Genomic DNA, 27,979 nt, shown 5'->3' with positions numbered 1-27,979 from the left:
TATCACTTTACAATGCTCAAAATGGGAATATCCTGTAACGTTATACCACATATATCATCATGACATACATCAGTAGATCCAGTTGGCAGTACCTTGATATGTAAAGTATTACATCATGTGAAGGATACATTTTCAACAAATTCTATAAAGGGGGCCCAGGTTTTAATGTATCTGTCCCGTAAATTACTCCGATTATATCTTAACTTCTCTAATGGGATCTGTGTCTAAACGAGGGGGGTGTTACAGACTTCCAGAGCAAAATAATTTGTCTCCGGGCTAGTAGTGTTATAAATGCTACAGCATTTACCTGGGGGACAGCAAATTGTTCTTCTGATGGTAATACCCCGAAAATAGCAACTGTTGGATCGGGATTCACTGTTCTGTCACAAATGGAGGAGATTGCTTCAAAGACCCTGACCCAGAAGTTATTAAGCGAATTGCAAGACCAAAACATATGACCTAATTTAGCTGAACTGTGGCCACACCTCGGACACACAGGATTGGTGCCAGGATATATTTTGGCCAGTTTCTCTGGTGAATAATGCAACCGATGCACAATTTTAAATTGAATAAGACCGTGTTTTAAGCATAAAGAGGTGGTAGGTATGCGTTTTAAGCTACATTGCTATGTTTCGTCAGACAGTGCAACACCTAGGTCCTCTTCCCATGCCAGTCTGGCATTGTCCCACTGAGGGGGGCTAATGCCTAGTACTGTTTTGTACATTTTAGACACCCTTTTTTCCAACATAGGGTCTAGGTCCAGTATGATATCGGTTGCATTTTTAGGTGGTAAGGAGGGAAATGGGAAGTGTTTCCTGGCAAAACTACGTACCTGTAAGTACCTGAAAAAGTGATTGTTGGGAAGGTTGTGAACTTTTTGTAGCATATTAAATGAAGCAAATGTGCCTTCAACGAAGAGGTCACCAAAAAACACTAAACCATTCCTATGCCACACTTGAAAGGCAGTGTCAATCTGAGATGGAGGAAACAAATGGTTGTTTGCTAGCGGGAGCAAAGTAATTGCCTGACTGAAATGAAAATGTTTCCTGAATTGGAACCATATTGTTGAGTGTTTTTGACAACTGGGATCAAACCTTGAAGACTTACGCTGACAGGTAAGGGGCCACTCAGGATAGATATGGGTGAGAGTGGAGAATTGGAATTAAGTTCCATAGAAGCCCATGCTGGCCCCACTTTGTTTTCGTGGGTAGAAATCCAGTAATTCAGCTTGGAAATGTTAGCCGACCAGAAATAAAATAAAAGATTTGGCAGACCCAGTACTCCTGCCCCCTTAGGCATCTCCAGGTAAGCTCTTTTAATACGTGGAGTGGAGTTGTTCCAAATAAAGGAGGTAATAGTTCTATTCAACACTTTGAACCAGGACTTGGTTAATATGATGGGGATCATCTGAAATAAATATAAGAATCGAGGCAGAATTGTCATCTTTACTGTGTTTACTCGGCCTGCCAGTGTAACAGGGAGTGCAGACCATCTTTGGAAATCCTGTTTGGTGCGCTCCAGCAACAGTTTAAAATTACACTCGTATAGGTCTTTGTATTGTCGTGTAACCCTTATGCCCAAATAAGTGAAGGACTTGTGCTCCAATTTAAAGGGAAGATTACTATAATTAATGGAAATTGCCAGTTGATTAATAGGAAAAAGTGAACTCTTTGAGAAGTTTAGTCTGTAGCCAGATAGTTTTCCAAATTGATGTAATACGTCTATGAGCTCAGGGATCGATTCTGCTGGGTTGGAAATGTAGAGCAGAAGGTCGTCTGCATATAGCGAAACCTTATGTATTACCTGGTTCCTAACAATACCTGGAATATCCTGTTGTATCCTCAGCGCTACAGCAAGAGGTTCAATGGGTAAGTCAAATAGAAATGGTGAGAGGCAGCACAGGGGTGCTGCCTCTCACCTCTCACCTACCACACAACCTGCAGAGCTCCTGCAAGATCTGTCTAGCAGGGAGGATAATGGGGGCAACCATACCAAGCGGATCATAAACGGAACTCACTACTGATAGAATCCCATGCCGAGTGAGCGGTTTTTCTGGGAGCTGGATCTTGAATCTGAATGAGTGTCTCAAGGCACCATTGTACACCTAGTGCTCTTTCGACAGGCAAAGAGTCTTGTTCAAAATCCAGATCTTTGACCTCCTTACCTCGATCCTCCTCTGGTATTGAGAGTATTAAAGCTCTGCTGTTGCTGACCCACTTGTTGAGCTTAAAGCCTCCTGTAGCGCATAACGATGTGAGGTCTTTAGCAAGTGTGAGAGCTTCTTCTTCACACTCTACAGATTTGAGGCAATCGTCCACATAAAAGTTCCTGAGCACTGTTGTGATGGTTTCTGTCTTGAACTTGCCAACATTTTCCCTTGCACACTGCTGAAGAGCAGAGTTAGCGCAACTTGGTGAGGATGTTGCTCCAAATATGTGCACAACCATCTTGTACTCTTCCAGTTCCTTTTCCACATTTCCATCAGGCCACCATAGAAACCGAAGGAGGTCAGCGTCTTCAATAGGCACTTTGATCTGATGGAACATTGCTTCAATATCGGCCATAAAGGCGATGGGTTTCTGTCGAAATCTTGTGAGAACGCTAATGAGACTACTGGTTAAGTCTGGACCTTGGAGAAGCTCGGCATTGAGACTCGCACCTCGGTAAGTTGCACCACAATCAAATACTACCCTCAGTTTGTATTTTTCGGTGTGGTATATACTAAACTCTCTTGCTCTGGCTTGCCTTAGCCTTTTCCTCAGGTGACACTGGAACAGCAAATCCTTTGTTCAACATGTTGGCCATTAACGTCTTGCATTCCTCACGGAACTTGTTATACTTTGAGAACTTTCTCTTCAAGTTTAAGGCTCTTTGTACAGCAACTGAGTGGTTGTTGTGGAATTCAGTGTCTCCATTCCTTAATGGCAATCCAATCCTGTAATGCCCATCTACCAATTTGACAGACTTGGAGACGCGTTCCATGAACATGGAATGCCTCTTTTGACATTTCCAGGCGCTCCTCATACTGACGTTCTGGAAGGTCATATCTGATTTGCTATTGCATCAACTCTGCAATCCTTACAACAGAGATCCTGTATGCCATAACAATGGGATTTCCAACCTTTGAGACACTTGTCTTCCTTAGAGGTCCATTTACAGTCCAACCAAAGGCTGTTTTAATGGCATAAGGTCCAATATCTTGACTGCTGATAAACATACATCAGCATCAATCTGAGGGAGCTTTACATCTCTTAAGTATGACCATTGCTCCACGTCCACTTCAGTGGGAATGTTTTCCTTTTTCACAGGGATTTCTCTTTGTGTGTAAGTATCTGGGAGTTCAAAGAACGTTCCACTTTCCAGGCGGCTTATTTTTAGACCACAGGCAACCGATGTCTTGACAACTTTTTGTTTGTTCATTGTACGTAGAAGTATCAGTTGTCCTTCCAGTCATCTGAAGCTGCTGGAGCAGTGCCTCTGTACAAAAGGTGTCAGTACTTCCTGGATCTAGGAAAGCGTACGTTTCAATCACTTTGTTACCTTTTTTGTTTTTAACTTTCACAGGGACAACAGGCATTATGGATTCAGATGCGCCCGCCCCAATATCATTCCATCCATTTTCTATTTCCACAAGAGCAATTGTGATTGTCTTCTCTTTGTTTTCTTTGTAGGTGCTTGCTTCTCTATTGGTGATATGCAGAGTGGTGGGGTGCTTGAATGAACATACTTTACAGGTAAGTCTCTTTTTACATCCTTTGTTCATATGCCCTGGTTCCAGACACCCAAGCATACTCCTTTTCTTTTGAGGAATTCCAACTTGTCTTGGTGTGATTTCTTGTTAATCAGGTAGCATGAATCAAGACTGTGAGCACCATTACAAAATATGCAATAAGGTGCTTTGGAGGATGAACTAGGGACCACACTCTCATTGCGTGTTTCATTTGTTGCTGGTGAAACAAAGCAAAACCACTCTTGCTCCTTCTTTCTCTCTCCAAATACGAGCGGGGCATTGGTTGCATTGAGCTTCTTCTTTCGGTAATGGAGGTGTCCTTTAAGTTACCGAACATCAGATGAAACAAAATTCTGATTCATACTGATTATCCACAAACTCCACCAAGTCTGCGAATTTTGCTCTCCTACCATCCCGGTCTTGCAAGTTACAGGCCTTTACCCTCCACTTTTCTTTCATCTTGTAAGGAAGCTTTGCAAATATAGCCTTCATATTGGTGGCCCAAAGTGTTTTTTCAATAACCTCTTGGCCTCTGCATATCCTCTGTCTGATTGCATATATTGACAACTGCGCACAAGCTCTCTTGGTTGGCCAGTTGTAGACTGCTCTAGAAAGTAGAGTCTGTCTTTGCTGTTCTCAGATCTGTCTTCAATGCCATGCTCAAAGGCCCTTATGAAAAACGGATAATTCAGTGGATCTCCTTTAAACACAGGTATGTTGAGTGATGGTAATAAAGACAGGCTCTGTTGTTTGACTAGAACTTCCGTAATCAAATTTTGTTTTTGCATGATGTCCACCAGATTATTGAGGTCCATATGTCCTTAGATAGAAAGTATTTGCTTGCCTTGATGCTTTATTGGGTCACATGTTATAGTTTGGATGCTATGTTCAGCCTTCAAATAAGCACCAGCTCTCATGACTTTCTGTGGCTGTGGTATGGGAGGAGTTATGTCTTGCATAGGTCTTTTGACAACATTAACAGTTTCTTCATCAGGATTGAACTTAGTTGTTTTCCTTTGTACAGTACTCACTCTCTGTTCCACATGCACTTATAAATTAGGACTTGCGCTTTCTTTTTCCGTTTATTTTTTAATGTACACATCGACAGGGGGGGCATCATATTCTGTATTGACCAGTACCGCAGCTTGTGCATGTATTTCAATTGCATCTTCATCAAAAGGGTTCTCAGCCAGTCCTCTTTCCAAATATTCGTTCATCCCGTCCATTGACCGAGGCTGAGCAATGTGTGAGGCTTCATACTCAGTGATGATGTTCAACTTTGCAGCATTAGTTGCAATCTCAGTTTCCAAATCCAATTGCTCTTTCCTGGCTTTGAGAAGCGCTTCCTCCTTTTCAAGTTCCTGCCTTCTTTCCAGTATGGCAGCTTGTTCCATCAATTCCACTCTTTTGATTTCCAATGTTCGCCTTGCAGATATGACAGAAGATTTAGAGGAGTGACTAGATTTTGATTTTTGTGAGCGAACACTTTTTATGTTGGAAACACTGTCCTGAGGTCAGCCTTTCAAATTAATTTTCGACTTTGGATTTAACCAGTTCAACATTGCAAGCATTTAGCATCAGTTTTTTTATTTTATTTTTTCTGCTGGTTATTAAGGCCAGTTTATTTTTTCTGGATGTTTTTAACTGATTGAGTTTTTCAACCAGTGCAACATCAATGTCACTTTCCAAGCTTTGCAAATCCTCCATGATCCTCCTTAATCAATAAACACACAGCAGAGGAGAATCAACACTGTGGAATCCTATTTTTTATTTATTATTTCACCTCATTTGCATTGTGAATATCGCTTTATTTGCTATGACTTCTTCAAGTGCTTTAAGATGCATTTTTAGGAGACAGGCAGGTTATTTTGTCGTATTTCACAACGTCCATTGATACCACTTGGATGACGTTTCACAGTGACGTAATGACGCAGCCACGGCGCTTTGATACATTCAGGAAATAAACATCTGAGTCGCCGCTCGTAACATCGCTCTTCTGCATTACTTTACAAGCGTAGGATCGCTTTTACAAACAATGCGATCCTGTTCTTTCTGAAACTGCGCTTTGAGCCGTCCATGCAACACACGCAGTTTTGTTTTTAGACAATAAAAGTGCAATACTTTTGTTTCTTAAGGGTTCCCGGATATGTGCTGCTAGACGCGCCGAATTGACAAAAACAGTTTTCCTTTGATTTAGGGTAGTTTATTCCTCTTCTGACAAACAATTTTGCTTTTCTTACCGGAGTGGAGGAGGAACAGGCCGCCGCAGCAAAATCGCAATCTCTTGCCAGGTACGCCTGTTCCTCCTCCACTCCGGTAAGAAAAGCAAAATTGTTTGTAATGTGTAATTGTAAAAAGACACACCGTGTGAAGATATTGTTTCGTTTTGGCAAGGAGAGTGTAATAAGTGTATAAATAATACTCTTCAGGGCGAAGCAAGACACCTCCACTTCGCGTCGGGGTCCGGTTCGTCCTGACCGGCGTTCTGTACAACATTATCCCTTACATATATCATATAAATCCAGAACAACATAACGCAGGGCTCTCAAGTTTTGAACTGAGTTCAGAGTGACATTATGTCGGTGCCAGCGGCGGTGGGGCTTTGGTTAGGGCTGGGACGGGGGTCTCATATGATCATGGTGGTGACAAGATTTGGGGGGGTGGGTATAGTAACATGTGACTGATACAAATTTGTCAACAGACATGGTGACTAATGTATGATAATGTGCTTTATTGGCCTTTAGCAACACTAATATGCAGAAACAACACTGCCATAAAACGGCTATTGGCCGAAGTAACACCAGTAGAGGAATATACTTTTCCCTGGACTTTTGAATGTTGCAAATGTAACCAATAAACAGAATTTACTCGGGTTGTGATAGCAGTTTACTATCGATCCAGTGTTATTTAACATTTGCTGAACTGAAATGCGTCTTACTTGATCACAATGTATGTCAGGAACAACATAAAACAGTAAACCTTAAATCACATGGAAATGTGATTATAATTTTGGTAACCCATGAAAACAAAATGGATACCGAACGGTCTTCTTATAGAACATAGAACAAATCTTGAAGTGTCCTTATATTGTCTTTAGCAACAAAAAAAATAACAAAATAAAGTAAAGTAAGGTGCTGGCCAGCAAAACAATATTATAGAGCTCTATATGTGTGTGGTTATTGAATTGGTTTTGCCTGCAATCCTTGGCGACGTTCAGAAGATGGCGACGGCTCCTCACGAGCCAATGGGAAAAGCAACTCAGGAAACAGCAGCCGTCTCTTTCATCAATGTTCATTAACTCGGCGGAGTTCCCTTCTTATGGCCTTCTTGTGTATACACTTTGCCGACGGGCTTCCGGCTTATTATCAAAAGCAAACCGAGTACTTTGTATGGTATATATTACACTTAAAATACTTATAACAAGTTAAACTCCGAAATAAACAGCAGGAGAATTACAGCTTGACCACACGTTGCTTGCAGGCATTGAAAAAAAGATCTACCCGCGAAAACTTAGTCTCCAAGGTAACAATAACACACACCGTAAAACAGCAGTCGTAAAGCTGCCGCAACATAAAGTGGTCGTAACCCTTAAAGAGACACACACCAAAAACAGTGATAATACAGAAAAGCATTAGCTGACTGAAAATATATCTGGGTAACACAAACATGCAAAAACATAATTATATATTTATGTTGCATTCAGTGCAATGCTTAAAATATATCTGTGGCATTCAGTAGGCTAATGCTGTTGTAAGTTTGTAAAGTAAAGTGTGGTTCTTTCTTTCAGATGACTAATTGTTTCTTTCCGTTCAATACATACAACTTTATCAATCCCCCGTAAGAGAAATGTGTTAATGTTTGTCCCTATGAAACAATAATAGTAAAAAAATAAATGCAAAACATGAGGATAATTCTACAATCTAACCATGCAATCCGAAGGCTCCACTTCACCACTCTCCCTTCTCACTTCAACCAATGCAAATATAATAGAACTAACTAGGGGATCGAGGGTGTAGCCTAACTAGTTCGTGAACGACCCAAAGAAACGCAACGCAAATTCGATGTGAACATGTTTGAGGCTTTAATAAAATCCCGGTCAATTGTGAAATTCCTACGGACACGTTTTTAGGTCTCAAAAAGAGGACATGTCTGGCCAAAGAGGGCGTCTGGTCATCCTACTGTACGGGTAACCCACTTGAATCCTACCTGTTCCAGTGTTGAAAAATAGCGGCTCAACTTGGTGGTCGTCATCCTGGTAATTTCACTGCGTGACGCCTTGTTCACACTAAATGCGTTCGTCGACGGATGACCGAGGGCGTGTCTGACGTATGGGGGAGTAGTCTTTGTAGACGCATACTGCAGCCAATCAAATCCCTTCCCGCTACAAAGCAGACGTGTGGATAGAAATACAAAGGTTGACACAATCAACAGGTGACTAAGAACAAGCCTATCATTCTTTAAAAAAATATATAACGGACAGATTTTTCCTGCTTCTTCCTGTTTGTTATTGCAAAATGGATCCAGTAGACACGTGGAGTGTATTTGTGTAACCGCGATCTGATTGGCTGACGGATCCGGCGCAGCCTGAAAAATTGAACATTTCTCAGCTTTTTGACACAGGCCACTGATATGAATGGACGGACAGACCCACAATGCATTTCGCGAGCGCCCCATGCAAAGTCAATGGGATCCGTTGAGGGACGGAGATAATGTGAACAAGGCATGAGAAAAACAGTGTGGCGTGTGAGCATGTGAATGGGTTGAAATGCGTGAGACTTGAGAGCCCTGATTAACGGTTCTGCGCGAAAGACATACGGATGTACACTTTGTCAATGCCATATATACACTACATTTGGATTGCTAATAGGAATAGATCTATTCTGATTAGAAATCTAATCGGATCAGAAGTGTCCATGTAAACACGACTACTGTCGCTATGCCTCGACAAAATTCAGTGTTGAAAAAAAGGTTGCACCAAATTCGTTTCATATAGTTAGTGGATACGATTGGGGCTGATCATGTAGGCCTAATAGTGTTTTCAATAACATTCGCTAACCTTTCGGTCTTTAAATTCTCTGTAAAGCACGGGATGTCTGTCACGTCAAACATGGCAAACATGCTTTGCCATGTTTGACGTGTTGTCTCCCTTTGTCTGAACTCCTTTATAACACGTCTTACATAAAGGTCTCAGTTGGCCCTCGCTATCTGCGAGGTACGCAAAATAACTCTGTATTTCACTTCTCCCAGATTTTTTCTCCGCAAGCCGAGGACTGTCAGCAAGCGCTTCCGAACCTGTCGCCATCTCGTTGCCTCTCACTCTCACTCACTCAGTGAACTGCCTGCTGCTGCTGTGGCTGAGTGTGAGCTGAGGGTACGCCAACTTACTAGCCTCTGCGTGCAAGGAGTATGACTGAGAGTTGGAGCAGCTCGCTGCACAGAGACACAGAACGTTATTTTAATTAAAGTATCGATACTAAAAAATTATCTAATCGTATCGTTTTTTTGCATGAGGGTATCATGATACCTTTCTAGTATCGGTATACCGTGCAACCCTAAGTAACATACAGTTCAAATTTAGGTTTATCTATTTGTAATACTCAAGGGGGCTTACATCCGAGTTCTCCATGCTGTGCTTATAGATTATAATTGTAGCACATTAGGCTTGATTGAAGGACAAATCCAACATCGATGCTGTGAATTTGAAAGTACAACGAAAGTACCCTAGTTTTCCCAGAAAGTACACAGTAATGATTATTTCAAGCAGTGTCAAGTGGTTCATACAAGCACAAGACGGTAAAACTTTACCATAAGGTACGCAAAAGTGTGGGTAGTTACTGAGGAATGAATGAGTAACGAATGATGAATGACCAGGGCCCTAAATGGGGCCCTAAGTGACAGTCATTCAGTAACTACTGAGGAGTTACTGGTAAACAGACCAGGGGACTACTGTATTCGTTACTGAGTAACAAATGATGAACGACCAGGGCCCTAACTGGGGCCCTAAGTGACAGTAATTACTGGTGAACGAATGATTCAAAAAGCTTAACTACTGGTAAACAAATGATTAAAAAAGCTTCACTACTGGTAAACAAATTATTCAAAAAGCTTAACTACTGGTGAACGAATGATTAAAAAATTGTATTGTGAATATCTTTATTTAAATATGACAATCAACCCGTCTGTGCCCTGTTAATTAAATAACTAATTGTGAAATCCCAGGAAAATACAGTTGCTACCATAATAAATTGGTCAGTTTGCTAATTCACAGAATTGTTAATTATAACAGTATCCCCTAGTCTGTTTAATAGTAACTCCTCAGTAGTTACTGAATAACTGTCACCTAGGGCCCCAGTTAGGGCTCCAGTTGTTCATCATTCGTTACTCAGAAATGAATACAGTGTCCCCTACCCTGTTTACGAGTAACTCCTCAGTAGTTACTGAGTAACTGTCCGTTAGGGCCCCGTTAGGGCCGGGTTAGGGCCCCAGTTAAGGTCCTGGTGGTTCATCATTTGTTACTCATTCGTTCCTCAGTAATTACATACGTTTGTGCGTACCTTATTGTAAAGTGTTACCTCATTCGTTTACCAGTAGTGAATCTTTTTGAACCATTCGTTCACCAGTAGTGAAGCTTTTTGAATCATTCGTTCACCAGTAGTTAAGCTTTTTGAATCATTTGTTTACCATTCGTTTTTCAGCAGTGAAGCCTTTTGAATCATTCATTTACCAGTAGTGAAGCTTTTTGAATCATTCATTCACCAGTAGTTAAGCTTTTTGAATCATTCGTTCACCAGTATTTAAGCTTTTTGAACCATAATACAGTATCCCCTAGTCTGTTTACCAGTAACTCCTCAGTAGTTACTGAATTACTGTCACTTAGGGCCCCGTTAGGGCCCCAGTTAGGGCCCTGGTCGTTCATCATTCATTACTCAGTAGTGAATACAGTATCCCCTAGTCTGTTTACCAGTAACTCCTCAGTAGCTACTGAGTAACCGTCACATAGGGCCCCGTTAGGGCCGGGTTAGGGCCCCAGTTAAGGCCCTGGTCATTCATCATTCGTTACTCATTCGTTCCTCAGTAACTACCCACGTTTTTGCGTACCTTATTGTAGTGTTTTGAAGTATTGAAGTGTTACCGAGCCAAATGCAGACACGATAAAGGAAAAGTAGGGGTAGCGGGGAATGAGGATGGCAGGCAAGGCAAGAGGTGACGAGGTTAGTTGGAGGAGGGAGATGAACAGGCAGGCAGGCAGGGAGATGAACAAGCAGGCAGGGAGATGAACAAGCTGGCAGGGAGGCAGAGAGGTGATTAGTGATCATGTGACAGAGGGAGACGAAGTAAGGCAAACTCGAAAGCAAGATAAACTTGAAAGTACAATTCAGCTCAATCTAAGGCTTGTCAGGGAGGTCGTATTGTCCCGAATGAGGGAGAGAGTTCCAAAATGAGCTTGAAATGAAAGGAGGGGAAAAGGTGACAAGGAGTTAGATGGACTTGATTGATGATTGCCAGATTTTATGAAGTGTAGGACCTCCTTAACATGAGAAACCAATATGAGGAGCTTTCCATTAAGGCCGTGTTGGTCAAGGGGAACGTCAAGTGGCTCAATTGAAATGCCAGCTTGGTAAACAAGGTTGGCGTCCAGGAAGCTTTCATCAGCGCCACCAAGCAAGGCACAACGGAAGAGACTGTGGTTTGACTGCCGAGAGTCCCCCATTTGACTGGTGAGACTCCTCACTGCTCCTAGGGGTCAAGAGACTAGGAAATGCCCATCATGGCTGCAGTAAATTTTACAGCACTCACAGAGATGATTATCCAATCTAATGACTTAAGAAATAAGAGTCTAAATCGCTGCCGTCGTCCCTAGAGGCTAACTCTTCCTTAACACTTTCACTGAGCATCTTTTTGAAATAAAATCTTGAAATGAGCAGCTATTCCAACCAGAAGCTGCAGCTTCAATTCTAACCCCTGGATATTATGCTACACTGCGGGAACTCATTGTTAACCGGATCATATATTATTATTTTTTCCTTGATTTATATTTATTTTGTACAAAGTATAATAAATCAAATTCATGCATTACATTATTTTCCTTTTTCTCCTGTGTATACACTTTATATACTTTATACACATTTTTCACCTGTTTATTTACTTTATACAATTTATGTTAAAGTATTTATATTATATATATAAACAAATCCATCAAACGAAAAATGTATTTTACCAAAACTTATATTTTTTCACTCCAAGATGGCATATCATAAATACAAAAAGCAGATTTCTATTTTGTCTGGGAACCGTAGATATGGGATGTGCATATGGAGAGAATGTAAAGTTAGACAGGAGGGCTGTGACTTTTTGGATCCATATGTTGTATGTGGGAGGGTCTTGTTTCAGCATTCTGATTGTTCTAGATTTCATGGCTACTGTAAACAATATATTTTAAAAGTATTTATTAACCTTCACATCAAGGACTTTAGGTATCATTCCTGACAGTGCCATGCTTGGGTGTTCTTCGAAACTTCTTGAAAGGCCTTTTCACTCGGGTGACCGAGCTGGGCCCCAGGACCAAAAGCACAAATACATCAAACTGCGTATGATGTTGAACATTTATTTAAGCACATAATATCCTCTTAACAAAACAGGATATCAAACCGGAGGCCAGAGAAGCCCGATGGCATTTAACCTTACTTCCCCGTCAACCCCAAACAAAAGAAACCCCAACCCATAAACAGACACTTCTCTCACCATGTCCTACACAATAGTGACCAAGAAAACTATTCCCTCGAGATAATTCATGCATTTTGTCGGCATTCACAAAACAACTTAGAAACACCAAGACCAGTTTGAGGGCAATGCAGAGGAGAAGGTGGTAGTGGGAGAGTTGTGAGCAAATGTGAGCTAATAAAGCTTAATGAATAAATTGGCAACCAATATGACATTTTAACTATTTTGCAACAACAACCAAAATGATGCGGTTTTAATCACTGACCTTTCGGTAAATAGTCCTGTATTTACAAAAAGATAAATTGCTATTCCAGTAATAGGGCTTGTTTTTGTGTGTTTTATCTCCAGGTAATCATTTACACAAATCAGTAAAGCAAACAGGCTGTCCCTCTCAATGCAAGGGATTTTGGGAAATCAGGACCCAGACATGAAGCCAAGAAAGTTAAAGTTCAAAGTTCAAAGGTTTTAATTTGCCATTTGTGCATAAACCAGACAGTCCGAACACATAGGAATTCTTGTGCAGGGCTTCCCAAGTCAAGTACAGTATTAATGCAAAGAGAGAGAGAGAGAGAGAGAGAGAGAGAGAGAGAGAGAGAGAGCAGCACAATAAATAGTAAAAATTGAGATAAGGACAAATTGCATGTTGTGCATTGCATTTCAGAGAGCACCACAGTAGATAGTGATTAAAAATATATATACATATTGAATGAATTTTGAATTCAGCAGTGCAACCATACTGTATAACCACTTGTAGCAGCGTTATTGCATGTAGGAAGTGGGGGTAGAGTGGTGAGGGATATTGCACATCTTGTTGAGATCCTTGATATATGTAGCTATGTTAGTCTCCATGGCAATGCAGAGTGTGTGGGTGGTGTTTTGCCTTGGTTTCAAAATGTAGGTACACATTGCCTGTACCACATTGATGTGGTTTCTGTAACACACACACACACACACACACACACACACACACACACACACACACACACACACACACACACACACACACACACACACTCATCATCGTCCAGTATGATTGTCCTCCTGGGGTATCCTTTTAGTTGGTCCTCAGATGGCTAAAGAGGCCAATTCTGGAGCCACATACTTTATTGCAGTGTGGGCATGGATGTGAGTATGGGGGGCCTGTTTGGTGGTGAACCTCACCTTCCTTTGATGCTGCTTGGGTTTGGCAGCCTGTCGGAGTTGGTCCTCATGGAAGGTGGCACCTTCTTGCATGCAGTTTCTCCAGGTGGATCTGGGAGAGCTTTGATTTGGCTTTAAATCTGTTTAGGTTGAACAGTTTGCCATCTGCTCTGAAGACAAAACACCACACCTTTACAACTGATGGCTGTGATATTTACATTATTAGTTTCATTCTTAGATACTTTCTTGGAAAGTCCAACCTAAAAGCTGTGGTAACATTCCAGATTGTAAAGAAAGAGCAGAAGAGAGAAAGATTTTGAAACTAAACAACTGAAATAAGTCCACTCCTTCCCTGCCTCCACATGTTTCTCCACCATTGAGATACATTACATTCACACACCTGTGACCATGGATGGCTCCAACTAATAAATAATAATTTATTAATAAGCACCGGTCTTCAATTGACATATACAGAGGCAGATGCAGCTCAAATATATTCTCCCAGCGCATTACGCTCAGTAGTAGCTAACTGATGACTATACCATTTCTTACTGATGAATATACCATTTCTATACTAATTATAATAAAAATATAGCTTACCTACTACCCCTTTAATCACTGTTCCTGTCTCAAAAGGCCTTTGCACACCCCATGTATGATGCCCTCTATTAATTAATTGTTGGAGAATAGAAAATAAGAAATGTACATGGTGGAGAATAAGTGAAAGTCTAGGCTGAGTTAGCTACTAGCAATACGGTGAAATGGCCAGAAGTCCAGGCAAGATGCACAGGGGTAGTTCACAGCGTTGTCAGCCAACTATGCGAGGGATATAACTATCAAGGGTGCGACTACCACTGTTGGGCAGAGACAGCATTATGGTAAGATGGTCCATTGGGCCATGGTGGACAAAAGGGTGTACAAGGAGCATGTAGGAAACATTTAATCTAGTATTTCCATAGGTTGAAGAACAAGTGTTCTTTAGAAAGGGCACTTGATAAGAGTACGGTCTGTTTCCTGCTGATTTCCTTTTACAGGACAATCATTTCCTTCATGTAGAAAGGTCCATATGTGGTGGTTTCGAGAATCAATAATAAATGCCATCCCAGATTGGATGTGTCTCTCTAAATCCATATGGTCTGTGGTAATGGATGTCAGAAAAAAACCTCTAGATGCATGTTCTGTCAGAGGTTTTATTTAATATACAAATCGAAAAAGATTAAATAATCAAGCAGTTTGAAGTCCTGTATTTGTTTTCTATTCATCATCAACTCAAACAAAAAACAACTTATATGAAGGTAGTTGGCATGTACAATGATGCAGAGTTGTTTCATCTCTGAATGCTATTTCCCCAGCCTGATACTGATGCAATGTGACCTTTTAAATAACATCAGACTGACAATACAAATAAACAGTCTGTCTGACCAAACAGAACAGTGCTACCAATTCATTATTAAAGAATGTATAAAGAATTAGGGTAAACTTGCTAGATATGAATTTGATTGACACAAGCTTGCATTAAGATGGCACACTGTTTCCGTCACAGTTTTTATTTTAATGTTTTCCTACCCAGCTTCATATAAGCATGAAATATAAGTAGCATAGCAATAGGTCATGGTCCGTTATAGAAATGTTGGTATGTAGGAAGATTATGAAGCACACGTACTACACTTCCATTCCTTGTGTTTCTCGAGTTTCCTCTTGCCTTGTCTCCCTTATTCGCCGGTCTATCTGTCTCCTACTCTCAGAATGTGTGTCACAGACACACTAGGGTTGAGAGTCTCTGGGGTTGAGAGAGCCAGTTTGCTTTATTGATCAGTGTCAATGATTACCTTGAGATAAAACACACAAAAACAAGCCCTTTTACTGGAATACCCATTCATCTTTCTGTAAATACAGGATTATTTATAGAGAGATCAGTGATTCCATGTTGATTTTTTAATGTCATACAAACAATAGCTGCTTTTACACATACATGTTAGGCCTGATCATCTCCTGATGGGCCATATGTGTGAACAACATTTCCTGATATATGTACCCTGAAAATCTCCTGAAAAAAATACTACCCCTGAGGTAGTATTTTATCGGTAACACTTTACAATAAGGTACGCAAAAACTTCGGTTATTCAGTAACTAATGAGGAGTTACTGGTAAACAGACTAGGGGATACTGTATTAATGTGTCTTAACAGGGAAAAAAGGGTCTGTCGAAAGGTGTGGCATTCTCATGTTTTCCAGGTAGGTGTTTACTTTTGTTAGACATAACTGAAACTGTGTAACAAATGATGTTCGATTTCACAACAGTTTGTTTTACATACACAGGGTAGCCAGACCTTAGTGCACAAACTCCATGACAAGCAATTTGAGCTGTTCCAGGCTTTTTTGGCCTGCTTCATAAAAGGGGAAAACATCACTCAAGTTTCTCCCAGGGCCCTGGGAGAGATGGTGCTGGAGGAAAACACGCTGCTGCCTGCCAGGGAGCTCTATGTGGGACAGGAAGCAGACAAATTCAAGACCAAAAATCCCAATCATGTTAGTCCCCTACACTTTAATAACATTTGATACTTCACCTTTTTTCCTGGTTGTTTTTGAGGTATGTACTTTTTTTGTTTTGTGGTGTACTATATTTCAGCTGCTAAAGCCATTCCTGAAAAAAGTCAGAACAGCATACACCACCACTGCTGTCTACATGCAGAAAAAACTTCCAATGGCCAGCCAGACACTGATTGCCCTGTCTTCTCGTGACCCACTTCTATGAGGCCACTCACAGGCAACCATCAAGCTGAAGAGATTGGGTGGAAGGCTAAACCACCTTTTACCAGCTGTCAGTGACATCCACAAAGTGATCCTAATGTAAAACATTGATCTTAACATGTCCACGTTCAAGGAGGGAGACAGCATGGAGGAGTTGTGGGGTCATGTCTTTGACAAAGGATCTAAGTACCCAGCCCTTAGTGAAATTGTAAAATGTGCGCTCTCCATCTTTAATGGACCCAGAGTTTAATCATCTTTCAGCCTAATGAATGAAATCCTTGACCCTAGAAGTGAAAACATGAAAATCTCAACATTCGGTGCCATGCAAACACTTTTCCTGGGATTTTGGGTGTTGTTTTGGGTCTCTGTTGCTCCCACACGCATACAAACTTTGAAAAAAGTCTGTACATAATTTTTTGAGTGAGATATGCATTTCTGAAAGTACCACGCCTACAGTTACCAAACGAGCGAGTCAGTTTCGGCGCTCCCTCCTACGTAGGAAGGGTGCACAGTTGAATATTACCTCCCACTTCCCCACTCCCCTCCAATCAGAGCATAGCTAAGATTTTGTGGGCCAGCAGACAAGCAGCTCCGGCGCAGGTAGCTCGGCGGCAGTGCAGCAGCTCAGCAGCTCAGCCCCCGGAGTAAAATCCCTTTTCTCCTCCATGTTGCGGTTCATGGACTTCAGAGAGTCAAGGCCAAAGTTCCTTTCCCCCAATTCTTGTCAACCATGGCCGAGATATCCCCCACTATGAGTCTAATTATTGTGAAAGTGCCAGAGACATCAGACGCAGTATTTATGATTCATAATATCATCCGAGGCGCACATAGCTTTTGGCCGTTATATTAGATATAATATTATATAAATACCCATATATAATATTATTATTATATATTATATTATGTAGATATAGAGCTCCAGGAGTCCGCAAACGGCAACAATCCCTTCTCCTCCATGCTGTGGTTCTGTCTGACAGCTCTTTGGTTATTAGGCAGCAGCTCATTTGCATTAAAGCTACAGAGACCAGAAACAGCACATTCTGAAGGGACTGAAACAGAGGAGAATGGCGGTAGGCGAGATTTTTTTTCCTAAAAGCTATTTCCAGCAAACAGCTTCAAAAACGTGTTTTCTGGAACTCAAATACTATGTTTACTTGTTGTGAAAACGCCATAATATGTCTCCTTTAAATCATCTGGTCAGCAAGAAGCACTGACAAACTCCAAAGACAGCAGAGTCTGATAGGAAAGCAAAGGCAGCAGAGCAAGTAGGGCTGCCAAGCATCAGGCAGTTCTTCCTTGAGAAAAAGGCAGAAGGCTGAGGAAGAGAAGAGAGCGAGGCTGACATGCTGCAAAACAGAGAAACCGGGCCCTGGAGACACTGGTCCAGGCCAAGAAGAAAAATAAATAATGGCAGGCTCCTAATGCCCTGTCCTCCCACCTCTTGAGCAGTATTATTCTTTTTTTGTGAAGAAGATTGTGAAGTTTGTAATATGTTATGTACCTATTGGGGCTTCTATTTGCATATAATAAATTCATACTTTGTTAGTAATTTTGCGCAGTCCTGTAATTCTTTTAGCTTGTGACCAACCCTAGTAATACATAACTTATTTCACATAGCTTATTTTTCAAAAGGAAAACGCCTCGGAGTATAACCCTGGAAACCCCTAGAGGGTTTGGGTTTTCTCGGCTCACGCATCATTCTCACCCTTTTTCAGCCAAAACCAGTTTGCATGCCTGTACTTGGCTCCAGCCTTAAGCAGGTTTTGGGCCGCTACAGAAGAAAAGTTAGCACAGAAACAAGGATAATAACCTGCCAATCCCAGGAATCTCTTGAGCTCTGCTTTAGTGGACGGGGCTGGGTATACTTCAATGGCTGCGACCTTTGCCCCAACAGGGTGCACCTCACCTTGTCCCACCACCGTTCCCAGATATGTAACAGTAGCTCTAGCAAACTCACATTTGGCTAGGTTGATAGCAAACCTTGCCCTAACCAGTCGGTCTAACAATGCTGTCATTCAGGTTAAATGTTCCTCCCAGGTTTCACTGTATATTACCACATCAGCCAAGTACATCGCACAGCCACAAAATCCAAACACAACTCTATTCATTAATCTTTGGAAGATGACTGGCATGTTAAGCAATCCAAACAGCATGATATAAGCATATAAATCAGAGGTGGTAATAAAGGAGCAAATCTCTTGAGCTCTTTTAGAAAGGGGGACCTGCCAACAACCTTTTAAAAGGTCAAACTTGCTGACATGTTTTGCTGCCCCGACTTGATCCACACAATCCTCCATCCTTGGAAGAGGATATACATTGGGCTTTTAACAGCATTAACTTTACGGAAGTCAGTGCAAGGGCTAAAAGTGGAATTTGTCTTTTTAACCATGAGAAGACCAAGGAGAATAAGATGGCTCCGCGATACCATTTTCCAGCATATAGTGTACCTCAGAACCTTATAATTCTCTTTTGTGAGAAGAAAGCCGGTGAAAGCACTGTTTAATGGTCTGAGCATCCACAACGTCAACATCAGGCACAATCAAGTGAATGCGAGAAGGCGTGTCTGAAAACAGAGATGGATAGGACTGAATGATGCAAATCAACTGATCAAGTTCACTGTCATCCAAATGTCCCAGTGAGCTATACAAGTTATACTGTCTTTGAATTCTTTATGCAAGGTTGTAAAACCCCATCTCCTGACACATCTCCCTCCTCATGCTCTGCCATTACCTGGGATGTACAGGGGCAACACAGTCCCCCTCCGAGTTCGTCAAAAATCAACGCTTGTTTGGGGCTTTTACCGTTAACTGATGACGCAAAGGGTGTTCTTGTGCGTCTTCATTCGACGCAGGGGGTTTTCAACTCCCTTCCAAATCTTTGCACTGCGATATTTGACGCCCAGGGAAAGCCCTCCCGCAAATCTTTTTTCGTAGGATGGTAGTGCTACGAAAAAAGATTTCAGTGCCTAACCCTTCAGTGTCTAAACGGGTTAGGCACTGAAACAGGTTAGGGTTAGTAGTGGGTATGGTAGTAGTGGGTAGGGTTAGGGTAGTAGTGGTTCAGGTTAGGGTAGTTGTGGTTAGGGTTAGGGTAGTAGTGGTTATGGTTAGGGTTACGCACTATTCGCCGTGGAGGGATTACATTTGAAAAAACCCTGCGTGCATATGTGCAAAGCAAAGCTAATCCCAAAACCTAACCAAACCATACGGAGAGAGAAAAAGTGGCTGACTCCGACAGCTTATATAGCTGAGGAGCTCAGCCAGCATGGGTGTTAACATTACATTAGCCGTTACACCGATCACCTCCTGGGAGCCTGGCAATCAGGAGGTGCCAGAAGGCATTCACAGTAATGTTGCTAGGATACTTTGTTTATGTTTTATATTTGGGTCTCGCAGCGTGAAATACGTTGTTAGTTTCTGTGGTTACTGTTTTGAGTTACTGTTAGTTATACCGTTCTGAATATGTACAGTTTGTTGGTTGAGTAAACTGTGGATTAGACACTGCATCCACCTCGTATGTGAGAACATCGCGAGAGGTGGAGCGTGGTCTGAGGGACTCTGCTGTGAGGATGGCTGCCGACGCCGGCATAACTCCCTCACCTGCGTTTCTCCTACCGCGGGATGTGCATCACCGTTCGAGGCTCGGGATGTAAACAAACATCGCCCTTGACTGAAAAAAAAAGACATGCACAGGGGTGGTCGATGGAGGCTAAAGCGCTGCAGCTGTCTTTGTGCCTCACGGATGATGCCCTGTCCTGGCTTCTACTGCTCAGCCCCGAGCGTATACACAGCTATGTGGCTTTAGTGGGGGCTCGTCAGAGGCGGTTTGGACAGTGTCTACAGCCTGGGCTTCTGCAAAATTAACTGAGCAATCGGTGCAGGAAGCCTGGGGAGCCGTTGCGGTCAATGGCCAATGATGTGGATAGCCTGACTTAGCGGGTGTATGCTCACATGGACCAAGGTGTGCAGAGCAAGCTGGCAGGGGACCAGTTCATTAGAGCATTATTCCCCACTGAACTAAGTGTCCAGGTACAGCTGCAGCATCCACAGACTTTGCAGGCGGCCTTTGAGATGGCGATAGAGAGGGAGATAGTGTGGGGTGGGGCTACTGGGGCCTCCCAAAAGGAGAACTTAGCTGCTGTAAGGGCTTAGGTGGGGGTCCCCTCAGAGGAGGACAGTGTTGGGCAAGTTACTTCAAAAGAGTAATGCATTATTTATTACTTTTTACTGTCATTTGAAAGTAATTAGTTACATTACAATATTACTGTCTTTGAATTTTAAGGCATAACACTACTTTTACATTACTTTTGCATTACTTTCACCAAAATAACAGGAAATATGGTTTTGGTGTTCTCAATAGATCTTGTGTTCAATGCAGCTCATTACACAGCAGGAGGGGATGTGGTATGGCATAATGACTGAACTAGGCTTAAGGCTAACAAAAGTATGATATAATGGTTGCAGTTATCACAGTGCAATACATTTTATAGTAGAAATACTGTTACTATAGGTATTCATATTAAAATCAAAAGAGCTAGAGCCTACTAGGGTAGATTGTAAGAAAAACTAAACATTGAGCCCCCTTTCTGGTTTGTCTAGGACAGGGGTCGGCAACCCTTGGCACGCGTGCCACCACTGGCACGCAGCAGCATAATCATTGGCACACTTGCAAAGAAATAATAGATACAAATATATATATATTTTTTATTTCTTTATTATTATTTTTTACTCGCTGTAATGCGGCAGCATAATCACTTTCCACACTTGCAAAAAATAAATGAATATTCTTCTCGTCTCCCCTGAAATTAAAAGCAATGGCTTTAAGCGAGATATGTCTGTCTTAACTGCGCCCTCCCGCACACATTTCCCACGGTGGACGCTTCGCGCTGCACATGGCCGCTTTCCTCAGTGCCAACATTTCAGCGGCAGCAGTAGGCTGCTTGGCTAAGATGATGGTGCCGCCAACTAAGAAAGTCAAGTTGAGGGCATTTCAGCCATTATGGACAGAAGACTTTCTTTTTTCAAAAGGACCGTGCTGTGTGCACTTTATGTTTCGAAAATGTTGTATGCCGAACCTCAAGTGTGAGGCGTCATTTTGAAACCAAGCATGAGAAAACATTAAAAGATAATGCAGATAAGGCAGAATCAATTAAGCGTGCAGTGTCAGGGCTGCCAACTTTTCAAAAAGCCTTGGAGTGAGATTTTGTCGGGCCAACCAAAATTTTGCCATATGCACGCCAATTTTTGTTTGGCCCATTGCCATACACAAAAAACACATACCTCTGACCATACATCAGTGGTTCTCAATGTATGGGCCTTAGGCACTACTCAGAGTGTACAAATGGAACCACAGGACACAGCATGGCCCATTTTGTGCATATTTATTTGGGGAAAAAGTAAACACATAGTACAAAGTAAACAGATATGTAGTACACAGTATGTGTTAAAGGAGGGGAGCAGGTGAGGGAACCATATTTTAAAGCAGAGTTACAAGTATTTTATTTTTGATATATGATGTATTTATGATATATGTCATCAACCCAAAGAATTGGTTTTTAAAAGCCAGTTAGGGATGGATCATGTGCTTAGAGGCATTCTTGTTATAGAATTCATGGCATTAAGTCTCAGATAACAAGCAGAGATTGCTGAAAGAAATCCTAACCTCTCTACAAAGTACAGGACATCTTCCATGCCACATTCCTTTGCCGGGCATCTATGAATTTTGCATGCTTGAGCAGTGGCTCTTGCAGAGGCAGCTTCTTCATAGCATACTCCACAGCATTGATTAGAAAACTGAGGGCAGCTTCATGGAACTTCTCAACCTGATGAGGTGTGATGTCTCCATCATCAAGCAATCTGTGGAGCTTGGCCCTAGTGGTAAAGCCAATGTTCAGCTTTCTTCCTGTCAGAGATACAACAAATCAAGGTTGACAGATATGCTGTGTCATGCTTATCATAAAAATAATAATAATTATAATTATAATAGTAGAATATTAAACACTGACCTGACAAATGGTTGTCCTTTTCTTTGAAACAAATCTCATGTGGCTGTTCGTGGCCCATCAGCACTCTAGGTACCATGAATTTACTGCACATCTTGCGAATGAAGTTCAACATCTACACATCAACACAGACATTTACAGGTGTAATACAGTAAAACATGTTGCAGCAGAAAAAGCAACAACAGCAAAAGTATATCCTCTGCTTCTGTACCTCATCATGTAGTAGGAATATTGATGAACATTCTCTCTGCAGTAGAAGGTTGAAAGATGTGAATGTTGGTATGGTGGCCTGGAAAAAGAGCAGGTACACCTCTGTCATGGGGTCAGTGAATGCCTCCCGAAGTCTCCTGAACCTCGCCTGACTTTCATCTTGAATGGAAAAAACAAAATTGCCAATATGTACAGCTAACAAACTTGTGGTATTAGTAGTAGATGCATAAGGGAAATGACATGAGGGACCATACTGGCAGATTTGAAGTAGCTGGCCAAAGGGTCATACAGCCTCAGAATCCGGGTCACGCAGCGCTCAAGGCTTAACCAACGAACAGAGATATGCTGCAGGATCTCCATATACTCTGCCTCGTGAAGCTCACAAAATTCTGTTACAGGAATTAAATTATAAAACATATGTATTCAAAAGTTCTGTATTTCAATATTTTAATTGGGACTGTCAAAAGTGCATACCTGTTAAGTAGCCCTTTCGGTTGGTGCTACCCTTAAACCAGTAGCACACATCCACTATCAGGTCCTCCAGATCAAATTTAGAAACCTGCAATACATAATCAGACCAGAAACATTAAGGTTAATGCATGTAATCAGTACACAGATATTAGTTACATGTGAAGTACAATTAGGCCTATACTTACTTCCAAAAACCCTGCACCAGCTTTTTTAGCGGTATTATGGACAATATGACATGGGCAGCCATGAACATAAATGCTGGGGTGTTCCTTCAGGATTCTGGAGGAAATGGAGTTCTGTGAACCTGTGTTCACTGCAGCATTATCCACAGAAAGACCAACACACTTCTGCCAGGGAATAGCCTTTTCTTCCAAGGTGGTCTTGATCTTGCTGAAGATCACTTCTGCTGTCCCACACCTTGCTCCGCTAGTAGTACACATCCCCAGGAAGCGGTGTTCAACCTTATCTTTCATAAAGATCCTGACTGTCAGGGGGTTCATCTTCTCTACTCCTGCAATGACAGCATAGTTAAGCAAAACATCCCATCCTCTTATGTACATGTATGCACAAAAACTAAATAATGCCAGATTATTGTTAAGGTGAAAAACATCATAGTTTGGGAACTACCTGTGTCATTGGATCCATCTGTGAATAGAGTGTATGGCTGTTCCCTCATTTGATCGACCAACTCCCTCATAAAATGTGGTGCCAGCGCCTCGTTTACTATGCTGGACATTTTTGTCCTGGCACACCGGTATTCCTGGGCTGTTCTTGAGTCTTTGAAACACTCCTTTAGAAGAGGCCCCAGGTGGTCTGCAACAGCTAGTGGAACATTGTGCTGCACTAGTGTTGCTGTTATTTTGACCTCAGCCCTCCTTGTCTGCAAGATTTTTTTTATTAGTACTCCCCAAAGAACACAGTTGAGTTGAAATAGACATTATATTAGACAAAACTATAAATTGTGATAGAACAGTAGTAGTACACAAAACTCTTGAACCTTGACAGACCATGACAGTGACACATAGCATACCTTAGCCTCTTGGTCTGCCATACCCACAACAGAGGAACAGGGCACTGAAAATCTGTCTAAAGTTGCCTGTGATTGAAGTGCCTGCTGCTTGTCCTGGTGGCTCTTGCTCTTGATGTGTCGCACAACATCAGTCACCCCTTGGTGGCAACATGAGTTCTCGACACGACACACAGAGCACCAGTAATGTGTGCTGAGGGTCCCTCTTGTTATGAATGGCCATGTTGTGGTCCACCCACTTTTAAAGATGGACCTGTATTTTGCAGCTCCACACATGGCTCTACTCCTCGACCCCTGCTCAGGCCACCGCTGTTCTTCATTCTCTGTCTGTGGCTGTTCTGTCTGTTCCTGTTCTGTCTCTTGTTCTGTCTGTTCCTGTTCTGTCTCTTGTTCTGTTGGTCGCTGTTCTGTCTGTTGTTCTGTCTGTTCCTGTTCTGTCTCTTGTTCTGTTGGTCGCTGTTCTGTCTGTTCCTGTTCGGTCTCTTGTTCTGTTGGTTCCTGTTCTGTTTGTTGCTGTTCTGTAGCCCTTTTCTTGTGTGTCTGGTTTTTCGATAGATAAAATAAAATATTTCTCTTTGTTCCTGCTGATGGCCCTGGCTTTTTTTTATTGGGCATCCTTGAAACCTTTAGGTTTAATAAAAGTCATGTTGGTTTATAATTCTGCGCTAGTATATCAGTTACAATATGCTTTTTTTCTGGTGTACAATTTATGTTGTGCTGCATTTAGACCTCAAACTAATAGTTTACAAATATCTCTCGTTTACACATTACAACGAATAGGTTACTTTAAGAGCATAAACACTTATAATTATTAAAAAATACATACCTGAAAAGGGGGGAATATAATCCAGTGACGGGCTTCTTTGGATAAAAGTCAAGCATCTGATAGTAGACAGTAGTCCGACCGGTTCTGGCAGCGCGAAGCGCGAAACGCGAAGCGCGAAACAACACAACTAAGTCTAACTAAATGATCCCTGTGCGGTGGTGTTTATGAATGAATCAAGGCTCAAAAAGGTAGATAACAGATAACCGAACCGATTTTTTTTCTTTTTTTTTTTGCCCGGAGTCAGACGTGCGTCAGACGAAATTCAGCGTGAGAAATCGGGGGGGTGGCGTGAGAGCGTGTGAAGTGATTCAAATGAGTGTGTCTCACGGCCAATGCGTGAGAGTTGGAAGCTTTGCAGTGTCCAGGTATGGGAAGCGAGCAAGCACCCTCAAAGTCTTTGTCACCACTGAAAAACCATGCCACTGAAGCTAGCTATCGCATTGCTCATTGCATCACAAAACATGGGAAGCCCTTCAGGGATGGCGAGAATATTATGTAAGCTTTTCTCGATTGCTCTGATGCCCTGTTTGAAGGCTTGCCAAACAAAGAAAGTATTAAGGCAAGAATAAAGGACATTCCCATGTCAGCAAGAAGTGTCCAGTGACACATTGATGAAATAGCAGAAAATGTCAGAGCGCAGCAAACAGTAGGGTTAAAAGATGCTGTGGTGTTTAGCATTGCGCTTGACGAGAGAGTTGACGTGAATGATATTCCACGTTTGGCAGTCATGGCAAAATATTGTGATTCAACTGTAAGAGAGAAACTCTGCTGCCTTAAGCCAATGCCTGGCACGACAAAGGGCGAGGACATAGCCAAGGTGTTTATGGAACATTTTAACGAGCGGGGGATCGACATCAGCAAAATCTTCGCAATAACAACCAGTGTTGGGAACGTTACTTAAAAAAAGTAATTAGTTATAGGTACTCACTACTTGTTCCAAAAAGTAACTGAGTTAGTAACTGAATTACTCTATAATAAAAGTAACTAGTTACCAGGGAAAGCAACTATTTGCATTACTGTAAAAAAAAAGTAAGTTGCTATATGTCAAAGAATTTGGTTTTCACTTGGCCTTAATGTGTTAAACGGTTGAACTGCCCATTCAAGGCCCTGATATGCTTCCAACTGGGGCCCCGTCCATACCAACCCGGGTAAATTTACAAACGCATACATATAAATGTGAAAACGCTGGGTTCGCGTTGTAGTGTGGACAGGGTAGATGGAGGCTTTCAGAAACGATGACGGTCGGTTGCCATGACACTGCCATGACACTGCCACAAGCTTGCGCTCGAGACCGAGACGCTCATCAAAAAAATGGCAGGTGAAATGCAAATGATGATCTCTCTGTACAATGTACTAATTAATCTCCAGAGACAACTCGAAATATTGCCTCAAACATATTCGTTGCGCCAACGCCGGAGGTGAGCGCTGTATTTGATTTTCTTCAGTGATGGTAAAAAACCCGAAAGACGACAGTTCAAACCTTACTTGGAGCAGCGTTTCTGGACAACACCGGGTCGAAAATGATTAACCAGCTGATCAACTGTAAATATCAGCTGATCGCGCACCTGTAATCGAAACATAGAGGTGTGGCGGAGTTACGTGACCATGACAACAACTGTTTATGAAAATAATTTCAGTTTGGAACGTGGGTGCAAAAAAATTCCGAAAACAATATGAAAACGATAGTGTGGACGGGGATTATTTTCATTGCGGATGTGCGTTTTTACATTTACCCGGGTTAGTGTGGATGGGGCCTGAATTTCAATTTGCTAAGTTGCAAAGGCTGTGGAACATCTGCCGAATACTACAGAAAATGCCAATTTTTCATCGGATTGCTCCGGACTCGCCTTTTCTGCTGCTTCATCGAATCTGTTTGGTGTGTGTGTTTGCGTGTGTGTGTGGCGCGAGTGTCCTGGCTTGTGTGTAAAAACACTGGCTCCGATTGGCTACAATGAAACATGACTCTGCCTTAGCCAATCATAATCGCTTATCTCATTGTTAACCCACCCGGTCTCCTCACTAGCAGTTTGTGTTTGGAGCCAGGGGTGCATTCGGATTACGCAGTTTATTCAATCAATTCATAGTAACACACTGCATTTTTCATACAGTAACAGTAACGGCGTTGTAACAACGGAAATAGTATTAGTTTGATTACCCCGTTACTGAAAAAAGAACGGCATTAGGTAATGCCGTTATTTTTTCAGTAACGGCATTATTACCAACACTGATAACAACGGACGGCGCTCCCTCCATGGTCAGGAGACACAGGGGAGCTGGCAGGTTAATTGAAGAAAAAGTCGGCCACCCCATCATGAAACTGCACTGCATTATACACCAAGAAAACCTGCGTCCAAAAATGTCCAATTCGGATCTTAATGAGATAATGGCTGCTATGGCGAAGGTGATCAACTTAATAGTGAAGCGATCTGCACTGACGCACCGACAGTTCCAGTCCCTGCTCGAGGAGAAGGACAGCGCATACAACAATCTCCCTCTCCACTCAGCTGTGAGGTGGCTAAGCTGCAGAAAAGTTTGGGAGCGGTTTGTCGGCTGCTTCGATGCTGTCAAGGCCTTTCTGTCCGAAAAAGGCCAAGACTATCCACAGCTGGAAGATGAGCAGTGGGTGGTGAAACTCATGTTTCTGACGGACATAACGGGACGCCTCAACTAGCTCAATCTCCGACTGCAAGGTGCAGGGCAAACTGTTTTGGACATGTTCGACACATGGACGGCTTTTGTCAGCAAGTCAGAAGTACTTTTAAATGATATTTCTACCTCCACTTTCCACTACTTATGACACTTAAGAGAGCTGTCCTCCCAGTGCAACATCAGCAACACTGAAATATGGGCATATATGCGCGAGCTTGAGTCGGAGTTCAGAACAAGATTTGGGGAATTTAAGAGGTTCGGACCCATGTTCTCTTTCCTGATCAAGCCCGAAAGCTTTGATGGACATGAACTGGATTCATCCCTGACAGATTGGTTGGATATACAGGACATGGAAATGCAGCTGATTGAGCTAAAGAGCTCAACACTCTGGTTGACTAAGTTTTCAGAGCTACGGAAACAACTGGAAACCACAGCAGTCAAAGATCACGGAGCC

The 27,979-nt window shown here is 42.1% G+C and overlaps 1 protein-coding gene across 1 annotated transcript in view; it reads right to left on the bottom strand.

Moving 5' to 3' along the window:
* The window catches only part of LOC307078291 (zinc finger BED domain-containing protein 5-like), a gene marked incomplete at its 3' end in the record, with an annotated part of 31,148 nt that extends 6,357 nt beyond the window's left edge, over positions 1-24,791 (bottom strand). The window contains exons 1-7 of the mRNA XM_079740034.1: positions 23,651-24,791; positions 23,209-23,534; positions 23,027-23,111; positions 22,807-22,941; positions 22,554-22,711; positions 22,346-22,457; positions 22,089-22,242 (exon numbers count right to left, since the gene is read on the bottom strand). Coding sequence (XP_079596160.1) covers positions 22,089-22,242; positions 22,346-22,457; positions 22,554-22,711; positions 22,807-22,941; positions 23,027-23,111; positions 23,209-23,534; positions 23,651-23,759 — 1,079 coding nt within the window. The 5' untranslated portion in view covers positions 23,760-24,791. The remainder of the gene's footprint in view (positions 1-22,088; positions 22,243-22,345; positions 22,458-22,553; positions 22,712-22,806; positions 22,942-23,026; positions 23,112-23,208; positions 23,535-23,650) is intronic.
* Positions 24,792-27,979: the final 3,188 nt, after the last annotated feature.

The sequence above is a fragment of the Pollachius pollachius genome (assembly GCF_949987615.1).
Source record: "Pollachius pollachius genome assembly, chromosome: 7".
NCBI classification, from domain to species: Eukaryota; Metazoa; Chordata; class Actinopteri; order Gadiformes; family Gadidae; genus Pollachius; species Pollachius pollachius.
The sequence above is the reverse complement of the archived record's forward strand: the minus strand, read 5'-3'. Positions and strand labels throughout refer to the sequence as shown.